Consider the following 25,978-nt stretch of genomic DNA (forward strand, 5'->3'; position numbering starts at 1 on the left):
GATTTTCAATCCAAGACTTACTCACCAGCAACAGTGGTTCTCCCCCATGGCTTGCACGTTGAAATAACTTGACACCACCTGTGGTGCTTTAAAAAATTCTCACCTGGGAGCCCCAAACCATAGAAATTAGAATCGTAGGAGTGCAACCCAGACATCAGTATTATTCAAATCTCCCTACACGATTCTTTGTGCAACCAAGATTGGTAATAAATACTGCACAGCACAATGGCCCCTGGACCATTCTTACGTTCCTAGGTAATTCTATTAATTTGAGAAACTTTTATTTTTTCATATCAAAAAAATTTTAAGTAGAAGCATGCTCAATGTGAGATAGTAGAATAGCATATTTTGTTTTTCTTTCAACAGTAGCTCATTTAATTGTTTAACGTTTCAGATATTTCGAAAGAAAGCAGTGGAACTTGGGGTAAAATTGCTACCTGCATTTCATACTCCCTCTGGAATACCTTGGGCATTGCTGAATATAAAAAGGTAAAGCTCTTCATTTTCGACAACATGTTTTAAGTTGACATATTCAAGATTGTGGTCTAACAAATAGACACCGGATGGATAATTACTTGAATGACGTTGGTGACTAACACCATTGGGAGTCTTGGTGCCTGTCTTTGTGTTGGAAGTTATTAGTGTTTTTCAGTGTTCCGTGGCTTTAGATGGGTTCCCATTGTGGGATCGAATGACCCCAAGAGAGTCATGCACACAAGACATGATTCAAGGTTTTCACTGTTTTATGGTGATGTTGCATACTGTCTCCATAAATTCCAAGAGCATCCCATTATCTTTAAAATTGTCATCAAAGCATTTCACTTTCAAAGAAGTCAATTCCTAAGATCACTTCCCTTCAGTTAAGCTGCTGGTCAGAGATATTGCAGAGATACAACATTTAGACTAATCAGATCTCCCACACAACAGGTTGGTGTAACTGAGACTGGAGCACCTGACGCTGCTCACCCACAGTTGTAAGGAGGGAAGGGGACTGCTCCATTGGCCCAGATCAACCCATCCTTCTCATCCCATTTGGGTGGAGAACCCTGGCATGCCAAGTCCATGGCAGTGCGGCCCCAAGAAACGCCTGGGCCGAATAGGCTTTCTGGTATTCTCCCAGGAAGTAGTTTGAATTTTCATGATAGCTTGAGCATTTTGTTAATAAACAATTTTATCTTAAGCTTCCTTCTTAACTCCTTCTTCTCCATAACTAATTAATTGCATATATGTCTCTTTGTGATGATGGTGAAGATGACAATGATGACAGTCCTTTTGTCATCATAAAATATGAAAGTTTATTCTAGGTACTTTACCCATATTACCACATTTAATCCTCACAACAACTCAGTAAGGTCAGTACTGCTGTTATCTCTGTTTTACTAATCAGGAACTTGAGTCACAGAGAGTCTAAGTCATTTGCCTAAAATCATACCATATGTAAACGGTAGAGCTAGAATATGTGCTTAGATGTTTATACACACATTGATTCATAGGCACAAGTTAAATGGCTTTCTCGTTTTAGAAATGGCAAGAGGATACACAGGGTGACTTGGCAAGATTAATGCACATTTCTTCCTAATTATTTATTTTAGTGACATTCCTTCCTAAAATTAATCATGAAAAATCATGAAATTAATTGGCTAATAAATCAGTTAAATTCATGCTTTGTTTTCATTTGTATGTTATATATCTATACCTTGAAATCACGCTGTACCTGTCTATAATTTTATATATGTATGTGTGTGTGTGTGTGTGTGTGTGTTTGGGGCAGAGGCATGGGTGTTGAGGCAGTGAGGCAGGGAAAGTTCAAACCCCTGGGCCCTGTTAAACTGAGGTAGTTCTCTATGGCATAATGTGATATCTCAGGATCCATCCATTCTTCCCTTTGGACTCCTGCGGCTTTCTCTGTCAGCTTGGAGATCAATGGCATGTGCTATGCTGTCTTAAGGTGAAAGTGGGCCTATGTGCTTGGCTTGGAGGCAGCATGGTGTTGGGAGATCCATGAGGGTTTTTTTTTTGGCTTACGTAGATCACCTGTATTGCCTTCCATATCTTCAGACTTTGTATTTATAGGTAGTATTCTGACCTAGAAACTTCTCTGTTACTTGAGATAAGATCCGGTTATGAAAACACTGTGCACATTTAACACATTTTTCCTACTTACCCTCTGAGAAGAATGATATGGGCATAATAGTACACTGAGTTAATTGGTTATCAAGAGACCTGGTTCTAGGTATTTTATAGCTATTCTAGGTTTGTCTTTAGAGCAATCATTTTAACTCTCCAGGCTTATTTGTAAACTGGAAGTTAGGCTACTTAACTAGTTTTTTCTGTACCTTTTCATGTTTATTTCACTTTGAAATTCTGATGAAACACGGCCCTCTCCTCATAAAATGCATATTCCTGAGTGCACATACTTTTACTCAGTTTCCAAAAGCTAACAGTACCATTGGAGTCCACCTAGAACCTAAGGGCCCCCCAGGTTTAAAATACTGGAGTGAATGATCACTCGAGCCTTCTACTCTAAGATGCTGTGGAGATAGTTCTTATTGCTTCCTGGAAGGTAATGGAATTAGATAAAGGCCTCCAAAAACTAATAGAGGTGTGGGCCTACGTCTTTGCAAAAGTTCAGTTAGTTATTGTAAGGTGCTGATATCATTTAATTAATTCTAGCCTCTCTTGAAATCATCATAAGAAATTAGATGGTTTTAAAGCATATTTAACATAGTGTTTATTTTTTTACAGCCAAGAGGATTTTTTCCTTAGTTATACCTACCCTTTGTGTACAGTGGAGATATTTTTCAGTACATAAAGGAGTAGTTCTAAAAACTATTCAGTATTGAATCTGCTGTTATCTTTTTTATCTGTATCTCCTGAAAGTTTATTAACTAGGCCTTTAACTTTTTCTTAAGACCTTATTTTAGATTTACAGTATTTTACAGTATTTTACATTAGAACTTTTAATTTCAAATATTACAGGAAAATTATTTTGGGTCAAAAATAATGTGCCATTTCATTTATGTATTCTCTGATGTTTTCATGTTAAACTAGAGGAAATTAGGTGACCATTTTACAACTGACAGGAACAGTTTTAACTTCTTCCTGGCAACCTGTATGAATTTTTTATTATATATTTTATCCACTCTCAATTCCATTTACTAAATAGCAGTGCCTTACCCAAATTTATGCAATAAACCTTGGCAAAATTAATAGTAATATCAACCCACTAAAATTCATCCTGTCCCTTTGCCCAATCAAGTACTCTGATGGAATCCTTTCTTCTTCCAGCTGTGAAACTGATTTATCATCTTGAAGAATTTTCTCTAGGGGACAAAAGCAGTGTTTCATATTTAACTGCAATAATTAGATTTCAGGATGTGCTGTTGATGTCAACCTGTACATATATGCTGTTTTCTCTGAATCTCTGTATTTTCACAGTATGGGCCAGGGGACAAGGGACAGCTGGCATGGAGCTTATTTTCTAGTTTTCTGAAGCCTGTCACCAGTAGAAGTTTCAAAGGAGATGGGGAAAAATATGTCTGGCAAAATTATATTTTAATTAACTTCTCAGAATAAGGGAGTATCTATAGATAGGAAGGATGCCCAAGAGAAAAAAGTGCTCAAGGATGCTTTTTAGAATAGCTCCGTATTCACTGTTGACTGGCTTTGAAACTCTTGGCAATAATTATGATGGGGGAGGCAAACATGCTGTCTGTAATATCATAATTCTGCTCTTGCACCTCAATTTTGAAAATAGTTATGGAGGCTACTCTTTGCCAACATCTATATGTTAACAAAAATGTGAACTTACTGGTATTATCGGTTCACATTCCTCTAGTATTCAGGTTTTTGCCTAAAGATAATTGGTTTCTTTACCTTTTCTTTGTTAAAAAAAAAAAAGCATTTATTTTAGTCCCTGCTGTGATGAAGTTTCTATGCTAGGTCCAGGTAAGATTTTCTGCTTCTTTTCACTTTATTTAAAAAGATAACAGACATGGTCTTTCTCTCAGCGTATTCATATTTACAGCCTGGTTAGTAAAGCAGAATATATATTTTGTATGTTATACACTCACTCATGTAATTGACAAATGTAAGGTAGTCTGTGCCAAGGAGAGATAATAAGTACTCACCACGTTGATTTAAAGCAAAGCAGTATTTTGAATTGGGGAGGTTTATGTATTTGGAGCCAAAACACCAATAAGCCAAATTAGATTTCAGTATTTGTGCAAACTGAGAATAGCAGAGAACCTAAATAATTTACTCAGATCCTGCATTAGAAAGTCTGTCCCAAAATCTGTTCAGAAAAAAATGTTATAACTATTTCTTCTGCTCCATCTATAATAAATTCTCAATTCAAGAGATGCTATATTAAGCTATAAGTTAATTGAAATTATGAGTTGATAACAAGTGGTAATTTGACTGAACAGACACCTGGGTGTTATACACAGTACCTGATTAGAGCAACATGCTTGCTTCACCAATATGACAGTAGAATGAAGATGCGTAAGTTACCTAATACCTCTGCTAAAAGGAAAACATTGCCTAGATTTAACAGATTAGATTTTGGTAGAACTCAGTTTCTCTAATGTGAAAATGTTAAAATTTGATGTCTGATCTTGTTACTACTATTAGCAAGAGACCCTATACATTTTTTTTCCTCCAACCTAAAGAAGAAAAATCACTTCTGTGGTTTGTAAACTCAAACATTTCACCACTTCCCTAACTCTAGGTATAATTTAAGCCTAAGTAGAATATATATACTAATTTAGGGTTTTCTAAAGTATGTTCTTAATTTAAAATAATATGGTTAATATTCCCATTACTCATTTACATCACAGAGCATATAGTCTGGGCATTCCTAGTAATTATTCTGTCTTTACTATGAGTTAGTTTTAGCTTATACTGCTTTATCACTTGTTTCTCTTCGTGTATTTCTCTGAACTGACACCTACCTGGTGGTTATATTAGGTTAGTGGATCTGTCTACAGCACGTGATTTTTTTGCACACATCAAGGAACGTGCTGGGAAGTGACTGATCTCTATTCTAGCTCTCGTTAGTAAGCAAGGAGATGAACGAACCACAACTCCCTTACCTGTTTTTATTTCCTGCTTTGTAAAGCTTTATTTACCGACTACTCTAATTATCCAATGCAAATGCATACTATGTCATTAGTTACATTGCAGTGTGTATTATTATAATTAAATTGCAAATTGCTTTACTTTATCTGAAATGGGGTCTTAATTAAGAATAGTACACAGCTTAATGTTTTCTAATAGTGAGAGATTATCCTGTATGAAGCATGTAGTATGTATACTGTAACAAACCCCCTTTTTGTGTTTTGTAATACTTTGGTGGTGTAAAATGCTTGAATATTAAATTATAGTTGATGAGTTTTAATAGACACAAAGTATGAAAGACAGTCTAATTAGGTTAAAATTTTTTAAAGTATTTTCCTTATATCTCCCTGCATATTTACTTGACAGATGAAATATAAACTTCTACATTTTTTAATTTGCTAACTATCTTTTAAAGTACCTGGTTTCAGATTTGAAAGAGGTGTATTATGTTTTAAAATGAAGCAGAATACAGTTCTGTACTTTAACATCATAAGAATAATATAAAATTTATCAAGAAACAAATCTTCTGATATGAGCAGATCAAAGTTATTTAATGATTTGCTAATATTCTAAGAAGTAAAATAGTACTTAGTTATCCTAAAAATGTTCTGTAGCAGTTATATAGCCCAAATATAAAATCAGAGCTACATCTTACAATTTATCTTTTATTTATATGTTTTATGGATCTGTTAAGAATTCAAAGATAAGTTCTACCAACTCTAGGGCTTCCCTGGTGGCGCAGTGGTTGAGAGTCCACCTGCCAATGCAGGGGACACGGGTTCGTGCCCCGGTCCAGGAAGATCCCACATGCCGCGGAGCGGCTAGGCCCATGAGCCATGGCCGCTGAGCCTGCGCGTCCGGAGCCTATGCTCCGCAACAGGAGAGGCCACAACAGTGAGAGGCCCGCGTACCACAAAAAAAAAGTTCTACCAACTCTAGAAAAGTAAAAAAGAAGTTACAGTCTTTCCAAGTATTTTAAGCGAAACTGCTTTATGTGTTTATTTTTTCTGATTGGACTTTATTATATTGTGTTTCCCTCTTTTATCTATTTTAATTCATTTGTCTATTTATACTCTTCTGGAAATAAAAATAACCATACTTTGAGGTTTTAAAACTGACATGCACAAAATTACTAATATCAGACATCAAAATATTATTACCACAGCTAAAGCTGCTACTTATTAACATTGTCAATATAACTCTTGGCCTTGGATAATTCACTTAATTAAGTTTGTCTTCTCATAAGCAAAACTAAAATAACAACGATTGTATCTATCCTGATGACCTCATGAGGCAGTTTTGTGGAAATCTAATGAATTAATGTGTAAAAGAAGATTAATCATTGCAAAGTGCTATGAAATAAATGTAAATTGGAATTATTATTAATTTATGGTTTTGTGCTCAATATTCATTATGAAATTGTGTGTGTGTGTGTGTGTATAAAACAGTAAAATAGGACATAGCTAAAACTGACTTGGTTTTGATGCCTTTTTATGGTAATCTTCTGTTTTTAAGCCACTCAGTGCTTCTAATCCATTCTCAAACTCAAGTCCCATTTTCCTCTGTCAGGAAGGAACATGGTGTTAGTAGAACCAGCTAGAAGTGTAGAGAGAATGTATCCCCATAGTCCATATAGGATCGTGGTGGCTTCATGCTCCAACATATATTATTTTTAAAATTATTTTGGAATAAGCCTATAAGATCAAAACTCAGATTCCTCTCTCAAATTATATTTATTGGTGACTTATCTCTTCTAGAAATAAGAACTGTTCAACCCATGAGGTTTAAGGAGAGTATGAGGCAATAAAATGTAATGTTATCTTCCCAAGTCCTGCATGCCAGCTAGTGCTTAATTAATATGACACAAACCTAGTCTATGAAAACGTATATATATATTCTTGCTAGAAACATCCATGTAGCCCTGTTTTCTAGTTCTTAGGCTGTCCTACTTCTATTAAGAGTCTGACTGCTGTGGTTATTATTTTCTATCAGTGATTCTTAGCCTTCCCGGTGCTTTAGAATAACTGGTGCATTTTTAAAATATCATCGCTGCCTCTCTACCCTACACTCAGTTTCATCTGGCTTGGAGTAAGGTCCTGGTATTTTTTTAAGCCTGTTCAGCCATTCCAGTATTCATTCTAGGGTTGAGAATCACTGCTATGAATCTAGTATTTTTATCCTAAGGATAGCTGCATTCTCTTCTCAGTTACCTTTGAAAACTTTTCCCTCCCCATTAATTGTCAGTTTAATTCTTGAAATATAGAAATATATTAGGCAATTGGTTTGAAAATACCCAGCTTTAATAGAACAGTGGTTTCCAACCTTTTAGAGTATGTAAGAATTGCCTAGAGGGCTTGTTAAAACACTTATTGCTGAGCCCCTCCCACAGAGTTTCTGATTGGGCAGATTTTTGGTCAGCCTTGATAATTTGCATTTCTTACCAGATCCCAGGTGATGCAGAGGCTGATTGATGCTTCCGTTCAGGGTTCACACTTTGAGAACCATTGTAATAGAAGAAATGACTGAGGCATCCAAGCTGTTTAGATTCTTAAATCTCAGAGCTGATCAGAGAGGCAGCCAACTCCAAACATCCATGGGGTGGAGGTGGGGGGTTAGGGGGTCTGTTTCTGTGATTAATTTATTTTTGTTAATAATTACCCAACATTTTCACTTATCCCTAAGCAGTTTGTTGCTTCTAGAAAACAGCTAATTCCAGACCTTAATTACCCAAAAAGAGTTTACATCTCCTTTTTTCCCTTGCAATATATAGTTTTTAATCCAGTAAGACTAGAAAGCAAAGTTTGGGTCATTTTAGCATAGAAGGAGAAAAAAGGCATTTTTAATTAAGGACTTCGGGGTGACTGTTAAAAAGAAGAGCTATTTCCATAAAGCCATTCTTGTTGCTTCAAGCAAAACGACTTTATTAATAGCAGCTGGTGACCTGTTTTGTATCTGAGGACATTCCACAGCCCATGAAAAGAGGCTAAGGTTATCCTTCCACCAGAGGAAGAGAGAACCTAAGCTTCTTCCAAATCATTTAATCCTCTCACCAAGCTACCGATCACTGCGTCCATGCCAGGCACTTAGTAGCTTGACCAAACTAAAGGCATTTATTTATTGCAAGTGGACAATAAGGATGGCAACAGTTAATTTAAATGTACTTTGTGTATAGCCTCCTTTATTAAGACTTAAGGGACAAGTAATTCTGAGCAAAGGATGCTTTGCTGTTTCTTAGTCATGCGTTGTGAGGCAGAAGGAATTTGAAGAGCCTAAGGGCAGATGAACTGTTCCCTTTCTTCCCACTCCTCTGGTCATAATTGAACTTAATACCCAGGTAAATGGGATTTTCAGTGTCCTTTGTTCTCTGGAGGAAGAAGCAGATCTAATCTGTTTCTGAACACAGGCTCTAAGAGTCCTCATAAGTTCTCCACACCACCCACTCTCTTTCTCCATGAATCTCCATCTGCCACAGACCTCTTCTGCTGTGCTTCTGGTAGGGGAGTGGTAGAAAAGTGATGTGTGAATAGAGTAAACTGGTTATTTTACTCAACTATGGATTAGATATTGAAAGATATTTTTTGTATATTTTCGTAAGGTCCTGCCTTTATGGCTCAATTACAGCAAATGAGTAATTAAAGTGCAGTAACGTATCAAAGGTGATATGTAGGCAATTGAGAGACAAACTATCCCAAGAGGATTGCTTAAAGCCGTTAAAAAACGACTTGTGGTGTGTGGGAAGTCTCTTAAGAGGCCTTCCTCACTCTTCAACTTTTGGCAGATAGATTCTTGGTACAAAATCCATGGGATTGGATTGTTAAATATGACCATGACTTTCCCCATAGCATCCCCACTGTTTAAGTGGTTAACTCACCAGGAAAATTTTGTTTAAGGACGCATAGTTATTTGAATGCAACAAACTCAAAGTACCTTTCATCCCAAGATTTTCAAATGCACAGAACTAATGTTTTACAGATTCAGCTTTGTTCACTGTGTTCACTCATTTGGGGGCAAATCAGCCTTGGCAATTTGAAATGTATTCTGTGTGAAGAACTTGGATTAGGAACAAGTCAGAACACATAATTCATACAGTGCCTTTACAGGTCAGCAGTGGAATAATCTTTTCAGGGAGTTACAATCCCAGGTTTTTAATGAAGCAGCAATCAGTTTTCCTGTGATGAATCTCAAGACCAGACTCACATTGTTAGTATGGGGCAGACCTTTCAAATATCTAATAAAGTTTAATCTAAAAGTTATGAAATTGTTTGAAAAGGTGTTTGAAAATCAGCCTAGGTCTCAAGGCACTTTCTCAGCCTTTACAATTGTTAATCATTGTAAATATTCAACTAACTACCTTGAATCTTTGAGTCGGAATTGGAAGGTCAATATAAAATGTTTATGCTGCAGCCAATAATTTTTAAAGACCTCACAGTCTCCTTGGGTACGTGAACCACTCATGTTTCCTGCTTATGTAGTAATAGCTGTAGTTGAACTGTTCTGAAAACTGGGATGAACAATTATTGATTGCAGTCTCTTTTATTAACTGGAAAAAGAAAAGTGATGGAGCAGTAGTAAGAATTAATTGTAATTTACTAATCTGGAAACTAATGTGCAGCTGGGCATGAGTAGAGGCAGTGCAATCTGGTGATTTAGCAATCATGACAAATTATCTTCATCTGTAAGGTGTAGAGTTGCTAGCTTTCCATTATTTGATTTTTAGTAACAGACCCAGTTTTAGGAAGACTTTATATGAATGCCCATGTTGCCGTTTTATCCTGGAAATGTCACTTGGAGTCTGGCATTATTAATTAACTCTCATTCTCCCTCTTTGGCATGTCATGCTATAGTTTCTATGGAACATTTGTACAAAACAGTGATTACTGGTAATTGACCTGCATATGTTGAATAATCTTAAGATGCTACTGAGAGTTTAATGTACCTTGTAAATTGAGAGGCTTCCAATTAAGTCGAGTTCTTAAGATAATCACTTTCAAAACTAATCAAGTAATAGGACATTAGTAAAGCTGTTATTGACTTAATTGTGACAAATTAATAAACAGACCCAGTGCAATTACTATAATGGCTTTATCAGTGAGCAGTTTTCCAAAATTTAAGCATAAGTCTGTTCTACTCCCTGGAAGTACAATAAAAGTTGCATAAGCTGTTTTAAGGTGCATATCATTCCTAATGGCTATGTGTGTGTGCTTTATACAAAGAGCTTGGATTTTTTGTGTTTCTTTGAAAATATGATTACATTTATTTCAAAGGCCAGTAAATCTACCTGCCAAACCCTCTTAAAGCATATGATTTTCTAAATGATCGTCTGTATGGGCTGGACAAAACTATTACACATTCTTGTGTTCTCTTATCTCTGCTTTTCTATGCCTTGTGCCCTTGGGTTGGTGCCCTCTCTCCTCAGGGAGCTACGGAATGTCCTGTCCCACTCTCTCTGTTCCAAACTGCTGTCAGCATAGTGATTTTTTATACCTGGTTGGCATTCTGCAAATGGACTTTGGAAAATAAATGAGTTCTGAATTACAGATTTGCCATAAGTTTTTAAATATCTGATAGTGCCAATTCCTATAACTTTGCTGATTGTAAGTATGTAAGAAAATGGCAGCAGAAAGAACAAGAATATAAGTCCTGCTTCCACTACCTTAAGAATAGTGTGAAAAATACATATTTATTTCTCAAAATACATCAAACCATGTGTTTAAGATGCTGCGTTTTATTGAATATAACAATATTAAAAAATAATGTGATCACATCTCTTCTTTCTCTCAGCCTTGGTTTCCTCATTTGTTAAAGTGAGATTAATAAATAGTATCAATTTTACAAGGATAAAGTTTATGACAGGTCTTTAGAAATTCAAGAAGTTGGGGGTCTTTTAGATGCAAAAGAGCAGATCACTGTGGAATTTCAGGAACCCGACATCATTGTGGTAGCCATCCATATCACCTCTGTTTAAGTTAGGAGGGAAGAATGGATTTTCAAGTAAAGAATTGTGTGTGTGTTTATGTGTGTGTGTATAATATGTATACACACATCTGTAATTCTAACAAGCCTCCTATGTGTTCAGTTTATAACTCATAGTCTTCCTCAAAGAAAGGAAACATTATAGAGGCCTCATAGTAATTGTCATCATCTGGAACAACAAAGGGAAGTACACAGTGGAACTGCCCAGCTGAAGAAGGGATACCATTGGGATACCATAAAATAAGGACTAAAATTGTGGCAATTTCATTCATTATGAGGTATAAAAATTATGGTTCCTGAACTTAACAGGAAGAATTAATGTTAACACTGTATAAATGCATCACTTTTAGCCATTTATTTACATGCAATTACCATAGCTAGTTGCATGATAGAATTTGTACTGCACAATTATATCAGGACAAGTCCATGGTTTTTAAGCATTTTTGCTGTCTTATCAGTAAATTATTTTTGAGCACTTACCCCAGAACATGTATTTTTATTTATAAATTATATATATATGTACCACTGTATTAATATGTCATGATCATTTTAAAACACTCAAAAAATTGTAAAAGGATAAGATATAGATGAGGAAATAAAATTTTATTAAGAGTAAATGAATGATATTTTTAGTGTGAGCTGTATTTTTTTAAAATTTCATTTTAATGCTTGTGATACAGTAAGTGATTCCAAGGTCTTGTTCTGTGTTTATTTCAAAACTTGGTTTGAATTTTGTCCAGGTGGAAAAGGTAAAAAGTTGTGTTGATGAGAGAAGTGTGGTATTAGCTGATCTTCTTAAAACATGATGCTTGCTTTAAATCCTGTTCTTTACTTATGCAAAGAATATTCTTGTAACTCTGCTAGAAAATTTCAGTCTTTCCTGATATCATCACTTCTTCTTACAAACTAATAGAAAATAAGAAAAGCCTCTGGAACTCTTCCTTTGGAAGATTTTAAAACAGGATAGGAAATTCCATTCTCAAGTTTGATAGAAATATGAATCTTAAAGGTGAACCACATTCATGCGTATTTTCATAAACATCCAATTTCAAAATGATCTTTTCTTAGAATTTCTTTCGAACTCAGATTTCTTTTTTAAATTCGTCTTAAATTGTTACCTTTATCTTCAAATGATGGGTTAAGCATGCTTTCTTTCTATTTCTTCTGTTTTTCTTTCTTTCTTTTTTTTAATTATCTGGTAGGTAGCATCCTACCCACTTGTACCAGAATACATCAGCAAATAGGGACACATTTCTTTTGTGAAATGTCAACTCTTAATTAAATACTTTGCCTCAGGACAATCAGAAAAATCTCTGTTCAGTGCAGAATATTTGTGTAGTCACTCTCCACCCCTTTACAAAGTGTTAGAATATTATAATTTTTCTACTGTGTAGAGGTCTTGGATTTTTAAGTTAACCACATCAATGACATTCTGTGCTCATAAACCCCAACACATACGAAGTCGCTGAAAGCTGTAGAACGAGTAAGGGTTCCACTGGGATTTTTAAGTTAACCACATCAGTGACATTCTGTGCTCATAAACCCCAACACATCCGAAGTCGCTGAAAGCTGTAGAACGAGTAAGGGTTCCACTGCCGACCTCTCCTCACTGTGTAGTCTCTACAGGAATCTCTGGGTGTCTTATATGAAACCTTTTACATAAGCACCAAGGGAGGGGAGCAGTGTATATCTGAATATTTAATTTAATAAAGCTTTTTTCTTTTAGATAAAAAAATTTAGAAATAGCAGCTCTGATAGTTTCTTCCTGCACTCTAATTAAGAGTCTTGCATTCTGTCTCAAAGGCTACTGCCATAAACAATAAGTATCTAAATGTCATTTGCCTTTATCAAGCCTGGACCAATGTCTTATCATTTGGCAGTTTATAATGGGCATATTGTCTTATTATATTTAGTGGACTTTGATCCTGTTTAGATTACTCTTGAGAATATTTTTTAAATTGGTTTCGAGGGAAGTTCTAAATTACTTTTAACTAGATATAAATGTTATAAGACTACATAATCTTGTGGTATTAATTTTCTCCACTTTAAAGTGGGCCAACCGTGGAAGTTTGCCTTAAAAAGTTGTTAATTAGATCAAGAGCTTTTCTTAGGTGAGTTATTGGTTTTAAGATGAAATAGGTCAGAAAGTGCTTAAAGGCATTAATCTTTAATACTGATTGGGTATGCAGTAAAGTGGCTGAGGGTGTTAGCCTATACTGGAAGAGTGGTATTTTAAAATGAACACCATATTTAGTGCTAGTATCCTAAATTTTTGCTAGATTCAAAGGACTTCAAATTACAGAATTCGCTAATTTATGTTTCTGAGGCTTATGACCAAGAGATGGTGATTTCATACTTATATTTTAAAAAGAAGTTTCAAAAACCAGAATTTATAGATTTATAAGAATAATAAACTTGCTTTTCCAGTTTTTCGAAAGACAGTAAAGCCTAGGGTCTCTTTTCCAACTAAAGATGCTACAAAATACATTTATTATTTTGTTGATCCTAAAGGAAAAGATATAAAGGGGACGAGATGGGAAGCAAGAGGAAGTATGAGTGCACAAGCTACAAGCAGCCAGACAAGCTAATATTAATGCCTTATGCTTCTGCAATTCTCTGTAGTCCACAAAGGAGTTCCAAATATATGTATATTTTTCATTAATTTGATTTAATCTAGTCTGGCACAGACATAAATATCCAATTCTGTAATTCAGATTTCCTTTTGAAATAGTTTGGAACAGTTGCAATGAAAAGAAATAATTTTATGCTTTAAAATTTTTCTGATCCCTGGCAGAAAAACAGGGAAGAGAAAACTGTCCTAATATTTTATTGCCATTATAGGCTATCACCATGTTTGTCTCTTTGTACTATTTCGATCATTCAGCACTTCCAGGTTATTAAAAGTGTTTTAAATGAGTATGGTTGAATTCCACATGCCTCCCAGAATGAAATTTCACCAGTACCCTTCGGTTAGAACTATACCTTTTGTTAAACCCACTTTCGCTATTTAAAGATAAAAATAAATGTAAACAAATAGACTCTCCTTTCTAAAGAGTTAAAAATGGAAAATTATGTGCATAGCATCTTTCTTATCTGGGTGAAAGAGCTAGGATTATGTAAATCTTCCCTCTATTCTCTCTTTTAGAATAAAGAACCTGAATTCCTTTTTCTCCTTTTTTGGGAAGAAAAAAAAAAAGATTTATTTTGCAAGTAGGATCAAATGAAAAACAGATACAAATTTTTTGATAAAAATTACAGATTATATTTTTAAGCCTTTCATGTAGAACCTGAATTTTTTTAAACCTTTTTTGTTAGAAACAATTTTTCTTCTTTCCTACCATCTTAGTTACTCTTCTACTTCTGTATTTTCTCCTTATCTTTGTGATAATGTCAAAGTGATCAAAATTTGAAACTGTATTCATTAAGAGTCTTAGTGGTATAGGAAAGAGTGAAAGCGTTTTTCTGTGGTTCAGTCTCCCCCTGCTTCCTTTAGTACCGTGGCCAGGCCCTCAGTGCAGTGAGAGAGCCCTTTGTATCCTCTCTTGTCTTGTCTTGACACTTCAAGGCATCAACCCTTCTCTCTTCATCTTTCACACAACCTACTTATCCACACCTCATCCTCCCCACTCTGCAGAGATGTTAAGATATTCTCCTATGAGCCTTCTCTAGATAGAAACATCTGGGTATTCTACTGTTAAGTCCTACGTTTGTGGCAGTAACCACCCTTTAATCCAAATCTCTAACCCAGTCCTCACTACAGAATGTACTCCCTATATCCTGCTGAGTGCCAGATAGCTCCTAAACTGAACCTGTCAAAAGTTATCTGTATGATTTTAATCCCCAAACCAGTGTCCCTTTCAGACTGACCTTTTGTTACACCAGTAACCTCAGTTCATCCCGAGGACATTTTGAAATACTTTTCCTGATACCTAGTCTGTCATCAGATCCTATGTACTTCATTCCCATAATATTTCTGACTCCTCTCACAGCCAGGCTTCTTTCCCATTCTCATTTCATCCCCGGGTTCTAGCCCCTGTCAGTTCAGTTCTTGGCTGGAGCAGTAGCTTTGGAAATAGCCAATTTCTCTACCCTCCAATTTGACTACATGCATGTATCTATTATAGCTAGAGTAATGTTCTCAAAACATTATCCTTCTGCTCTCCACACTTTCTCCCCTTAGTCAAGAATCTTTAACAGCTTCCCAAGAGCTATGGGGCTTTTCTTCAAATAGGCATTGTGCTCTCAAACCCCCATGTTCATGCATATTCATTCAGCCCCTTTGCTGGAAGGGCCCTCTTACCCCCAACAAAACTCTGCCATTTAAAAAAAAAACTTTATTGAAGTATAGTTGATTGACAACATTGTGTTAATTTCTGCTGTACAGTGAAGTGAATCATTTATACACACACATATATATATTCTTTTTCATATTCTTTTCCATTATGGTTTATCGGAGGATACTGAATATAGTTCCCTGTGCTATATGGTAGGACCTTGTTGTTTATCCATTCTATATATACTAGTTTGCATCTGCTAATCCCAAACTCCCAATTCATCCCTCCCCCACCTCCCCTCCCCCTTGGCAGCAACACATCTGTTCTCTATGTCTGTGAGTCTGTTTCTATTTCATAGATGTGTTCATTTGTGTCATCTTTTAGATTCCACATATAAGTGCTATCATATGGTATTTGTCTTTCTCTTTCTGACTTTCTTCACTTAGTATGATAATCTCTAGGTCCATCCACATTGCTGCAAATGGCATTATTTCATTCTTTTTATGGCTGAGTAATATTCCATTGTATATATGTACTGCATCTTCTTTATCCATTCATCTGTTGATGGACATTTAGGTTGTTTCCAAGTCTTGGCTATTGTAAATAGTGCTGCTATGAACATAGGGGTGCATGTATCTTTTTGAATTATAGTTTTGTCTAGGTATATGCCCAGGAGTGGGATTGCTGGATCATATGTCTGCAGTTTTTAAAGGTCCAGTTATGTCACCTATTCCGTGAAAGATTTTCTTTAATTCCTTTCTCTCTACCTTGTCCCTTCCCCACCCTAGACAAGTTTAATCACCTTCCTTTCTTTGTTCTCCTAACATTTTGTTTCCTTCTACAAATATAAGCTATACCACTGAGTTGTGGGATTTCTAAAAGTTCTGCGTAACTGTGTGCTGAATTCATGGAGATGACAGCTCCTGAGTGAATTAAGAAGTAATGTGATCATTTATTTTTCCCCTCTAAAACAAAAAACGATGCATAGAGGTATAATTAGCAAAACTGTCTTTCTAGTCAATCTCTGTTGTGTAAATATGGCATTAATTTGTAGTGAAAAATAATGTAGGCAGCTTTTTACAAAGTGGTGTTTCTTTTTTTAAAATTTTTATTGGAATATAGTTGATTTACAATGTGTTAGTTTCAGGTGTACAGCAAAGTAAATCAGTTATACATATACATATATCCACTCTTTTTTAGATTGTTTTCACATATAGGTCATTACAGAGTATTGAATAGTGTTCCCTGTGCTATACAGTAGGTCCTTATCAGTTATCTATTTTATATATATTAGAGTGTATATGTCAATCCCAGTCTCCCAATTTATCCCTCCCTCCCCCTTTCCCCCCAGTAACCATAAATTTGTTTTCTACATCTGTGACTCTATTTCTGTTTTGTAAATAAGTTCATTTGTATCATTTTTTTAGATTCCACATAAAAGCAATATCATATGGTATTTGTCTTTGACTTACTTCACTCAGTGTGACAGTCTCTAGGTCCATCCATGTCACTGCAAATGGCATTATTTCATTCTTTTTTATGGCTGAGTAATATTCCATTGTATATATGTAACCAAGTGGTGTTCCATCTTTTGCTCTTTTTCCTGTTTTACATAGCTAGAGAAGAGATTGAGGCTCCCCCATCATCTAAACCTTAAAAACTGGTATACCAAGCCCAGTGATTTATCTAAACAACGTTTAGATTCTCTTATGCAGGCATGATAAGAAAACAAGATTTCCAAACATGTGAATCATAGGAAGGATTTAAATTATATCTGGATACTTTAAGAAGGATATAAGAAGAATGGGATGGAAGATGTTTGGTTCAGGTAGGCTGATTTTAAAGGTAGAGAGACCACTTTGGGAAAGCATCTTCATAATTTTCTAGTATGAAAGCATTTTAATTAGAAGATGAGGTAGAAAGAAAGTTCAATTAAGGATATGTAAATGCATGAATCTTTGGTCCATTGTATCTGGAATGATAAAAGTAGAATATCACAGTGCAGTGTGGTAGATACTCCCCATTAATCACCAACCTACTGCCCAGACCGTGGCCCAACAGTACCTTTCTCTTGCCTTTGCCTTTTTTTTAGTATATATATTTATTTATTTATTTGGCTGCATCGGGTCTTAGTTGCGGCACACGGGATCTTTCCTTGCAGCACGCAGGCTTCTCTAGTTGTGGCGCACTGGCTCTAGAGTGTGCAGGCTCAGTAGTTGCAGCACATGGGCTTAGTTGCCCCACAGCATGTGGGATCTTAGTTCCCCAACCTGGGATTGAACCTGCGTCCCCTGCATTTGAAGGTGGATTCTTAACCACTGGACCACCAGGCAAGTCCCAGCCTTTGCCTTTTAAACTCTGGGTAGGTTCCTTTTGTGTGAAAAATTGTTTAAGACTCAAAAATACAGCTTTATTTCTTTACCCAGTAAGAGTCTACTTTTCATGAGCATTTTGATAAGCTATTTCAAGGGTTAATGATCGGGTAAAACAAGTTTCATTAATGCTTTGGCAAGACAAGAAAGCAGTAGGCTGGTGTAGAGCAAGCATAGAATTGTAGAATCAGCAGAAGGAACATGTGGTCCAAGACATATTCTGTGCTTGTTATCTGAGGTCCAGTTACATATTTGTTGTAGTCGCTGCAGTTATATTAAATAGGGGAAGTGCTGGCACAGAGAAGCTACGCCAGGAAAGTGGTCTGGGAACTAGACCTGTGCTTCCATTGCAGTGAGTTAAAGGAACCTGCTCACTTATTCAGCAATCATCAGGTGACCACCCTCCTCATTCTAGATCCTGGGCTAGGTGCCGGGGATAAACTGGTAAACACAAACACTTTCTTGGTGACTCTTACAGAATTTACAGTCTATGGGAGAGACAGACATTAATTAATCACAAAAACATATCAGGGCTTCCCTGGTGGCGCAGTGGTTGAGAATCTGCCTGCCAATGCAGGGGACATGGGTTCGAGCCCTGGTCTGGGAAGATCCCACATGCCGCGGAGCAACTAGGCCTGTGAGCCACAACTACTGAGCCTGCGCGTCTGGAGCCTGTGCTCCGCAACAAGAGAGGCTGCGATAGTGAGAGGCCCGCGCACCGCGATGAAGAGTGGCCCTCACTTGCCACAACTAGAGAAAGCCCTTGCACAGAAACGAAGACCCAACACAGCAAAAATAAATAAATTAATTAATTAAAAACTCCTACTCCCAACATCTTCTTTAAAAAAAAACCAAAACATATCAAATCTCAGCGAGGTCAGAGACAGCTCTCCTGAAGAAGTGATTTTCAAGGTGAGATCAAGGGGATGTGTAGATGAGATCTAGGTGAAGAGGAAAGAGTGGACTATCCGGGCAGGAGAATTTCTGTGTCAGAAAGGAGCAGGGTAAGGCTGAGATGCAGAACAAAGGCAAGGCTGCCGGGGGCCCGGAGCAGCATCTGGAGAGGAGCGAGAACAGACTCCTGTTAGGAGTTCCATAGCTCTCTTGACGTCAGTGGGAAGTCATTGAAGATTTTAAGCAGCGTGAACAATGTGATCGGGCTTCAGTTTAACTGAGTTAGGTTTACTGCTCATCCCTGTCTCGAAAGCCAAAAAGCATACAACCAAATCATGCCTACTCTCAGGAGCTGATGATTTTAGATCTCTGTATTTTACTTCTTTCATATTTAACTTTTCCCCAGAACACAAGCCTATGAAGTCCTGCATGTGGAAGTTCACAGTCAATTAGGTCCTCAAAATGCTGGGTCCAGTTTTAAATTTGGTCTTCTGTCACTGGTTTAGCTATCAAGCAGCAACCTCTAAGATTTCCATTCAGTTGAAATGATCTCTGAAATCAGATTGTTTGACAAGGGACTGCTACCAAAAAATGACCTAACTTAAGAGAAAAAGCCTGTGATTTATACCAGTAGCAAGTTTGTATTTTTCAGTTCTGTTTACTTGTTTTGGTTAGTCAAAAAGGAAGACTGAAAAAAGGAACCTGATCCCTTAATTTGGAGAAGAGAACACCATGTAAAATGGATTCAGGTTCAAATTTGCTATAGCTTGAGATGAGTCCCACCACGAAAATCCTGAACTCAGAAAGTACAGGTATACAGCATATCTTTATCAGTTTATTTTATATATGTTTAAAATAGAGAAGAGGGCATTACATTAGTTGAGAATGTTACAGAGGAAGTAGCACTGCAGAAAAACAAGAGAAAGGTTCATGAAAGATGTAGCATTCTACTCTTGTATTGGTAAAGCACTTATCCTCATAGGACATAAGTGTGTGCTGTTGATTGTCAATCAAAAATGCTTGCAGGGCTTCCCTGGTGGCGCAGTGGTTGGGGGTCCGCCTGACAATGTGGGGGGCGCGGGTTCGTGCCCCGGTCCGGGAGGATCCCGCGTGCTGCGGAGCTGGGCCTCTGGGCCATGGCCGCTGGGCCTGCGCGTCCGGAGCCTGTGCTCCGCGGCGGGAGGGGCCGCAGCGGTGAAAGGCCCGCGTATCGCAAAAAAAAAAAAAAAAATGCCTGCAACTCAACTGCGTTTGTGAAATATATATATTTTAAACCAGCATAGCAGAATTTATAGATAAGTTATATTGCCCAAGAGGTGTTTCATAGAATATTATGTCCGTGAGATATTAATAGGTGATCTATGGAAAGAAAATAGCCCTGTAGGTAAATGTGAACACTGGGTTACAAAGGTTTCCTCACTGTAGGCTTCTCAGAACAATTAACTGGCCAATGTCGAAGTGCAGAGTGCATTGCTAATCTCTGGAATAGAGCTTTTTCACAGCATTGTTTTCCAGACTTCTTTCACGTGCAACCTCTTTTAGCCAGAACAACTATTGCCATTTCTGATCTACATTTCTTGTCTCCAGAATACACTTTCATAAATTACTGGTTCAGATGAATGTTGTTACATGTCCTCCAAAGAAGTCATCTTAGTAAATATATCATTATTCTAGTAATAAACTTATTGCGAGGAATATATCTGAAAATGAATTGAGATGTCATGTATTATTCATTTATGTTAGTTACTAATGAGAATTCCATGTGTTTAGAAATATGAAATCTTAATCTCAAAAAGTACCCACTGTAGAAAATTAGCATTATTGCTTATTTTTATGATTCTTTTTAATTGCAAAAGAGCAGACTTACATGTTTGCCCTCAGTGAGAGGTTTGAAATCTGAAGGTTAAGTAGCAGGAGTAGTGGTAGAGTTATACATAGTTACTATGTGATGCTTTGTTATGGGCCAGTATGAGGGCCCACACTTTTTATTTCTATATTTTGTAATTTTTAAAAGGTATAAGATTGACACAAACTTTAACTATTCATTTTCATCTATGGACAAGCAAAACATCTGTATTTCTATTGAGAAAAAATTTAGTATTGCCTCCACGTTTGTTTTTTAAAGTTTTTTAGATTCATTCTCAATTTCCAATAATCCTGTTACTAAGACATTAGTTTAGCAATTAGTTTCCTAAGAGTCTGAGCTTCCCAAAAAAGTCTGACTTATTTTATTTTGTAAGACAAAGTTAAGGTGTACAGTTACAGAACTCTTATTTTTCTGAATTACAGGTACCTTTTGTGTGCTAACAATTTATTCCATGATGCATTTTTGAATGGCCAGTCAAGATGCTTGAGTTTCTCAGCAAAAAAAAAAAAAAAAATTGTTAAAAGAATCATTTAAAAATGTTTGGGAATTATCAATATACATTAAAGAAAATCCTAAGTCAATATGATAATATCATGATATTTGCAAAGTGTGATCATTTTTATTGACCAAAGCTTTGGATTCATCATAAACACATTAAATACCAGTAGGGTTAGAATGAAGTTAATCAGATTCTTTGCTTCTGGACTAACGGTAAAACTTTCTTCAATTAAGTTATCAAGGAATAAATGTGCTGGTGAACAATCAATAAGTAATTACCACAAAGCTATATTACAAGGGTCTCTCTGAACCACATCACTTACGCAAGTCTAGTAAGTTTAGTATTCCAACATTGTTTAGCATTCAGTTGAATATGTTAACCTAAGAGCTAGAAACTCAAGCAGTTTTTTCTTGTCTCCTTTTTCACTCCAGTAGGTATTTTGCATATTTAGAAAATGTTTGGTTTTCTAAGCATCAGTGTAGAGCAATGAAATACTATGGGTGTATTTCTCTCTAGATATCGAATTTTTAAATAATTTTAATGAGTAAAATAGTCTTTGGTAAGCTATTGTTTTTAATAAAATTTATAGTTTATTTTTCTCTTATTATAAAAGAAACTACATTAATTGGAGAAAATATGAAAATGTAGAAAACAAAAAGAAGAAAATAATCACTCACAATTTCAATCCTGTGTAAACACTTTATATATCATTCAGTGCTCATTTTCAAGGAGTCAACAATGAAATCATATACTTTTTTCCCATGCTTTCTTTTCCTTTTTGTCTACTTTATTGAGATATAATTTACAGGCAAAAATTCACCCATTTTAAATGTAAATTTCAATGAATTTTGACAAATATATTAATATATACTTTGTAACCACCACAATCAGATATACAGCATTTTATCACTCACCAAACTTTGCTTGTGACCTTTGCAATCATCACTCCCCTTCAGCTGACTCCCAGCAACCACTGATATGCTGCTTTCACCATAGATGACTTTTGCCCTTTCTAGAATTTTATACAAAGGGAATCGTACAGTAAATGCTCTTTTCTGTCTCGTTTCTTTCATACAGCATAGTGTTTGAGATTCATTAATATTTTTCTATGTATAATAGTTAATTCCTTCTGATTGCTGAGTAATACTTTATTTTACGGATATACCATGGTTTATCCATTCTTTTGTTTATGGACATTTGTGTTATTTCCAAAATTTGGTCATCATGGATAAAGCTGTTTATGAAAAGTTCAAGTTTTTATGTGGACATGTTATGTATTCGGTTCTCTTAGGGTAAATACCTAGGAGCGAAATTGTTGAATCGTACAGTTTTTGTTTCTGACTCTCTTTTCAAAGATGTTTTAAACAGCCTCCGAAGATAAAATATCTAACATGACTTCTAGGGCAGTGGGCAGTTCTGTTTTGTATTGTTTTGTTGTGGTTTTTTGCTGTCCAAGATAATAAAGATAATGTCCCGTCCTGGAGCAAAAGTTGGGCAAGCTTGTTAGCAGCTCCTTTAAAAGATTAAGGTTCCTCGACTGTAATACAAAGCAACCACATGTGTAGTGTCCACCCAGGTCGCTGTGCCTCACCCCGTGTGATGTGAAAGCAGAGGAACTGATGTACCTATGAAGCTCATGCTGCCTGCCGTCCCTCTTTTTCTCCTTTCCTGTATTATTAAATAAGAACATATATTTTTACATATTGGTATATAATCTATATATCTAGATATAACGTATAGTTGTCCTAAGGATTACAATCTACTTTGAGTTAATATTCTATTTCAGGTAAAATACAGGAACTTTACAACTGTAAACAGTCAGCCCTTGGTATCCGAGAGGGATATGTTTCAGGACCCCCTCAGATACCCAAATCCAAGGATGCTCAGGTCCCCTATATAAAATAAAATGACATCGTATAGTTGGCCCTTTGTATTTACTGAGCATTAGTATTAGTTTTTTTGTTTGTTTGTTTGCTACTGGTAACAAATCATCTCAGTTTCTTGCTTATCTGAAAATACCTATTTCCCTTTTACCTTTGGAGGATGGTTTCATCAGATACAGAATTTTTAGTTTTCAGATCTTTTATCAACATTCTGAATATGTCATTCCTTCAGCTTGTAGCCTCCACTGATTCTGATAAGTCAGCCGTTACCTTGTCATTATTTCCCTGTATGTGATTTGCTCTTTATTTTCTGGCTGTTTTCAAATTTTTCTCCTTATCTTTGGCTATCAGAAATTTGACTAATCTACCTAGCTAGGTGTGGGTGTCTTTGTATTTATCCTGCTTGTGTTTACTGCAGTTTTTAGATTAGCAAATTCATGCTTTTCAGAAAAGTTGGGAAGTTTTCAACCATTATCTCTTCAGATACTTTTTCTACCTCTTTCTCCTTCTCTCCTGGAATTTCAGTTACACTTCTGCTGTGAAAGGTTCTAAATGTTCTCCTCGGGACTCTGAAGCTCTATTCATTATGTTTAAACTGTCTTCTTTCTATTCTTCAGATGTGATCATTTTTATTAATAGCTTCAAGTTTACTGTTTATTCTGCCCACTTCTTTGGCAAGTTCCACTTTAATTCTTTGAATGTATTTAAGTAGTTGCTTTGGAGTCATTGCTAAATCCAGCCTCTAGATCCATTCAGAGTCAGTTTCTGTTTAACTGTCCTTCTTCCTGAGTATGAGTCACATTTTCCTGTTTCTTTGCATATCTAGTCATTTTTGGTTAAAAACTAGATAGTGTGGATATGTTTGGCAACCTTTGATGTTCTGTGTTCTTCTGAGGATGATTTTGTTGTTTAGTAAGCAGTTTGCTCCTTTGGATTCAAACCATAAGCTCTGCCTCCCCTGCAGTGTGCAAAAGCTCAGTTCTTTTAGCTTCCAGCTATTGTTTTTAATCTGGCCTCCTGGGGAACTTTCTTATATCTGTGCAGTTTAGCATTCTGTCAAGGTTTGGGGCAAAGTTTGTGGTAGCATTAGCAAGCTCTGTCCTCTTACACTTGAAATCAGTAAGGCTTTAGCTTTCTGCCTTCTGAGTTAGGCCTGGATTCAGGAGTAACCTGAGCCGGACAAAGCCGCAAACTCACAAATCTCATAGGGTGCAGCTCTGCCTTTCAGAGGTAAGTGTTCCTCTGGTTTCTGTCAGCTGTTTTCCTGGTGACCCAATGGTATCTTATTTGGTGGTCCTCCAGGGATTTAGGCAGAGTATACTCAGATTTTTAGTCCCACTCCTTCTATGGCTTCTGTGGACTACCCCTCCCCCCCCACCCCCACCCCCACATATACATTTTCAGCTACCCTGCCAACCTTTAACTCTGTCTAAAGTAAGATTGAAATTTTGTGAGATCAGGGGAAAAGTCACTAACTCGAACTCTAACTCATTGCAGTGGCTGTCTTTCAGTGGTCTGTGCTTTTTATCTTTTTTTAGATTAAGCCTGATTTTGGTCACTTTCTAGTGCTTTTAAAAGATAGATAGATAGGGCTTCCCTGGTGGCGCAGTGGTTGAGAGTCTGCCTGCCAATGCAGGGGACATGGGTTCGTGCCCCGGTCTGGGAAGATCCCACATGCCACAGAGCAGCTGGGCCCGTGAGCCATGGCCGCTGAGCCTGCGCGTCCGGAGCCTGTGCTCCGCAATGCAACGGGAGAGGCCACAACAGTGAGAGGCCCGTGTACTGGAAAAAAAAACAAGATAGATAGATACCTGATTTTATAATTGTTACTTACTGGAGGATTTGCCAACCAATTCCCTTCACCATTACTGGAAGCCAGAAGTCCCTTCATTTTTAAAAAAATATTAGAAAGAATCCTTCATGTTGTTAAACATTTTCTTACAACATGGCTGCATACTATAAGATCTTCTAAATGGGCCAGAATTTTAAAACTTTCTCTTATTGTTAGATAGCCAAGCTCTTTTCACTCTTACATTATAATACCCTAATGTACAAGTCATTTATTTATACTTGGAAATATAAGTGTTTATACTTGGTAATAGAATTAAATTATTTCTTCAGGATAAATTTCTGGAAAATGGAATTATTAAATTAGTGAGTCTGAATATTATTAATATTTTTGATATATTTTGGCAAACACCCCTGCAGAATGGTTGTACCAGTTGTCAGTGTTACCTATGAAAATGAGGTTGCTTATTTCCCTTCAAGTCACATAACTTTAAATTTATTATGAGTTATTTTTTTTACTTAAAGGATTATTTGGTTTTTATAAAGCAAAAAATTATTCCTGACTATACTTTTTAATAAACTGTCTCCACATACTATACTTACATTTGCAAGAGTCACAGTTGTAATATGGTTACATAATCAAAATAGTAGAATTAATAGGAACTTTAGTTCATTTAGTTTAATTATTAGGCTTTTTTTTTTTCAGTGCTAAGAATACATAGAAAATTTTTAAATTTCACTTTAGGGAACTAATTCTAAGATATTTTAGAATAAGTTTTATATGTATTCCCTCTCTTCTCTTTTTAAAACTGCATTATTGAGATATAATTCACATACCATACAATTCACCTATTTAAAGTGTACAGTTCAAAGGTTTCTAGTATATTCACAGAGCTGTGCAGCCATCACCACCACTGATATCCCTTCGTTTTAAATAATAAATTGAGAATACTAGATAGAGTCCTGGCAAGGTCAGTGAGTAGAGAGTTTGTGGAACACAGAGAAGAAAGATTCTGCCACGAGGCGAGCTGGACTTTCTCCTCTCCATTTCCTAACTTTGCTCAGGATGTTAGCTATAATTATATAAATAACACTTTTGGGGCAATTTTGTGCGTGTCAAACTGTGGAAAGCTAAACATAGTGAGGAAATTTTCCTATGCCAATGTCAAAGTAAAGTTTAGACAGTATTTTTTTGATAGAGATGAAAGGTGCTAATAAAAATAACATGACAACAACCAAAATGAAAAATAAACACTGTAAACTTCTGATATTAGATGAAGCCTGTACTATTTCTCTTATGCCAGCAGTAC

At 36.2% G+C, this 25,978-nt stretch overlaps 1 protein-coding gene across 9 annotated transcripts in view; it reads left to right on the forward strand.

Annotated features, from left to right (window-relative positions):
• The window catches only part of MAN1A1 (mannosidase alpha class 1A member 1), a 194,144-nt gene that overhangs the window by 86,192 nt on the left and 81,974 nt on the right, over positions 1-25,978 (forward strand). For all 9 annotated transcript variants that reach the window (XM_024758978.1, XM_024758981.1, XM_024758980.1 and 6 more), the window contains exon 6: positions 395-489. In XM_024758978.1, coding sequence (XP_024614746.1) covers positions 395-489 — 95 coding nt within the window. The remainder of the gene's footprint in view (positions 1-394; positions 490-25,978) is intronic.

This window comes from Neophocaena asiaeorientalis, unplaced genomic scaffold (genome assembly GCF_003031525.2).
Source record: "Neophocaena asiaeorientalis asiaeorientalis breed wild unplaced genomic scaffold, Neophocaena_asiaeorientalis_V1.1 scaffold5, whole genome shotgun sequence".
In the NCBI taxonomy this organism is placed as follows: domain Eukaryota; kingdom Metazoa; phylum Chordata; class Mammalia; order Artiodactyla; family Phocoenidae; genus Neophocaena; species Neophocaena asiaeorientalis.